Genomic DNA, 3250 nt, shown 5'->3' on the forward strand with positions numbered 1-3250 from the left:
TTTAGTGATGCAGAAATAGTGATTCCTATGGCTATTTCGGCAACACAACACTGTCAAAGAACAACATGACCTGTCGAACATTGGTTGGTCCAATAACAAGGGGAACAATTGTTGGGCCATGACCCAAATAAACCAAGGGTATTCCATGTTTATTTTAGAAAGGCTGGAGGGGAAAATAAAGATAGTGGCTAGAAAAGTTGTTAGAGAGCTCGTTTTTTAAAAAGCTGAAGGATTTTTCCCAAAGAACCTAATGATTGTGACATTAAAATTGGGATCTTCAATGCTCATACTACTAAAACGGAGACAAAACAAACTATAAGTTCATTACATTCATCAATATTAAATTAATCTTAACTACAATTCCAATTCAAAAAGCAACATAAATCCAAAAAATACCCAAGTATGTGATCAAATGTTGAACGCTAAATGATGGGCGTAGGCCTATTTGAGGCATTAAATACGCGAACGTTTCTAGTTTTCGCTAATTTTCAAAAGAAAAAAAAATACATGAAAACAGAAGGAACACACAAGGGTCTGTTTGTATTATTTCTTGTATACAAATAGTCTTTCTGCACACAGTTTGTATTTCTTCATTTTCTCTTGGGGTTGATACTTGAAAGGTTAGCCTTAGCCATGATTTTTTATTCATGATTTTAGTAGATCAAAAATGTCTGAAATCTGGTTTGCGTAAATTTGTGATTGGATAGAATTTGATGGGTCTTGTAGTGTTGACAGGCTTGTCACACCTGCAACCATTATTAACATATCTATTAAATAGAAAACAGAATAAATTCTACCTAACTGTAGCAAGGTCATCGATCCACAATATGCTAATACGAAAAAAGAAAAGGTATAATTGCGTTAAAAGTAGTGAATAATGTTTTAATAGATTAAAATGGACCTGAAAGAACAAGAAGTGTTCTGCAGCCAGCATTTTGTCCAAATAAAATATCAGTGTCTAATCTGTCACCCACCATGCACATTCTAGACGTGGGAATATTGTATCTGCAAAGTCAACTCAACAGTCAACAGTCAACATAACATATTACAAATTTACAATATTACACACTTCTGAAAATGGAAAATGAAGTCGATTGACTACAGTACCTACTTCTTTTGTAAGAAGTCCATCAAAAAGGTTGATGGTTTTCCAACTACAATTGGCTCTTTCTCTGTTGCCCCACACACCGCAGCAACCATACACCCAGCACCTAACAATACAATAACATTGCAACACTTAAATTTACCATATTGCCCTTAAAAGATGGGACAGAGTGCATGCAAAAGATGTGAATGCCCTTGCTTAATTACCTGGCCATTCTTGTAAATCAGTCATATTGCCAGTGGCATCACGGTTGGTAGCAATGAAAATGCATCCTGGATTATCACGAATGCAAAGAGTTGCATATCTGCACATTACACACCACTTTTAACATTTTATTTAACTTTTCATATAAAAAGCCATGACTAATCTTTCTTGCTGTAGTTTGTAATAGTTTAAATTCGGATCAATCCCCACCACAACCGCTCCAACCTAGAATCATAAATTTAATTTAAAAAATCTAATATAATAATATATTTTTAAGAACGTTTAAGGACAGGTTACATTTTTATCATGCTCAAACAGAGTGTTTGCTTTAAGCTGCACAGTTTTTGCCCCATCTTCCTGCAGATCCAAATAATATTATTTAAAGTCAACAAAATGAAGAAAGGGAATCACCAGGATGTTTACTGTGAGGGCGATGTTTTTCCCGGAGTTCGCTTCGGAGCAGGCTCAGATGTCCCGATACCTGAGTATGCTTAAGAGGGACATCAGGCAGTTTGTGTCCGCGCAGAGGTGCGAGACCTTGTTGGAGTTGCAGGAGGCCACCAGGCGGCTTGAGTTAGAGTTTGATTTGCAGATGCATGAGCTGAGGCAAGCTCCGGTTTAGTCGCAGCCGGCGATGAAACGGTCTAAGACCGTTGATCCCAGGATGGGAGATCAGGGCATCCACGTTTGTGGAAAGTGTGGGAGGGGTCACGCCGGAGTTTGTCGGTCCGGTGGTACGTGTCGCAAGTACGGAAAGGAGGGACACTATGTGCGGGATTGTCGGCAGTCAGTGCCGGTTCGGGATTTGAGGATATGCTATCATTGTCATCAAGTTGGACACTCTAGGGTCAACTGTCCACAGCTTGCTGCAGGACCGGTGCAGGCTCCAGCACTGGCCACGTTGAGGATCACAGGTGGAGGTCAGGGTGGAGCGGAGCCCCCAAGGGCTTAGGTCCGTGCTTTTCAACTTGCAGCGGAGGAGGTTCGAGCAGTGCCGGATGCAGCTGCGGGTATGTTTCTTTCTTGTTATCTTGTTTATTATGATTATCGTGGAGTATCGTTTATCTGCTAGTCTCATTGGGTGGTTTTCGTTTTGGTATCCGTTGTTCCTTGAGGGTTTGGTATGGGTATGGGTTAGTATTTCGGGTTTTCGCTGATTATCTTTTGTGAGGCTCATTGGTGGATACGGCGTTGGTTTGAATGTCGGGTAGCATCTGCAGACTGAGGAATGGATATTTGAAGATTGGGTTCCTTTCGAGCGGGATGGTCGGTGTGGATATGTGTTTTTGCGAAGGTTGTTAGTGCTAGTGGGAATCAGTCTGAGTGTAAATGTGGGTTTTATGCAAGGTTATCTTGGGAGGTCGGTGATAGCAACCGGGGGTTGGTAGTCAGTGCCTTAAGTAGGGGAGAATTGGAGAGTTCTCCAGAGGATCGACGAGTATGAAAGGTTGTTTACCTGCATGGAATTCAGTAGTGTCTCGGTCAGCCGAGGGCATTGGTTGGTATGAGTAAATGGCAGGCATGCGGGGCGGGATACAGACCAAGAGCTTGATTGTGTAGGGCCTGGGATCAGGCCGGGATCGAGTATGTATGATGGAGATAAAGTTCGGAACCCCTAGGGGGCTAGAACAGTATGCATGGGAGGTTTTCCCGAAAAGGTAACTCGGAATGTTGATTGCTAGTTGAGCGGTCCGAATAGACTGAAGGCCAATGGGCGTACCAGTCAGGCTGAAGGCTCGGTGAACGGTCCAGCTAAACTGAAGGCCCTGGAGGGCGGCCCAGGTCTGCTGAAGGTTATGAGAGTGGTCCAGTTTGACTGAAGGCCTGGTAAGGCGGTCCAGTCATGCTGAAGACTCTGCATGTGTCGTTAAATCGGTGCGAGGTAATGGATTGAGTATGTCGCGATATGTTAGCGTTGCAAGGTCTAGCCCCGGAGATTGA

General features: G+C 42.7%; 1 protein-coding gene across 1 annotated transcript; it reads right to left on the bottom strand.

The window, feature by feature from the left end:
* Positions 1-602: 602 nt before the first annotated feature.
* Positions 603-1678, bottom strand: LOC145014601 (phosphoglycolate phosphatase 2-like; the record flags this gene model as incomplete). Its single annotated transcript, XM_078973017.1, has 6 exons — positions 603-746; positions 902-1005; positions 1112-1211; positions 1312-1409; positions 1482-1534; positions 1607-1678. Coding segments are annotated over 6 exons (528 nt in total), but the record flags the coding sequence as incomplete, so codon positions are not given.
* Between the last annotated feature and the right edge of the window lie 1572 nt (positions 1679-3250).

The sequence above is a fragment of the Lactuca saligna genome, chromosome 1 (genome assembly GCF_052625555.1).
Source record: "Lactuca saligna cultivar CGN05327 chromosome 1, ASM5262555v1, whole genome shotgun sequence".
In the NCBI taxonomy this organism is placed as follows: Eukaryota; Viridiplantae; Streptophyta; class Magnoliopsida; order Asterales; family Asteraceae; genus Lactuca; species Lactuca saligna.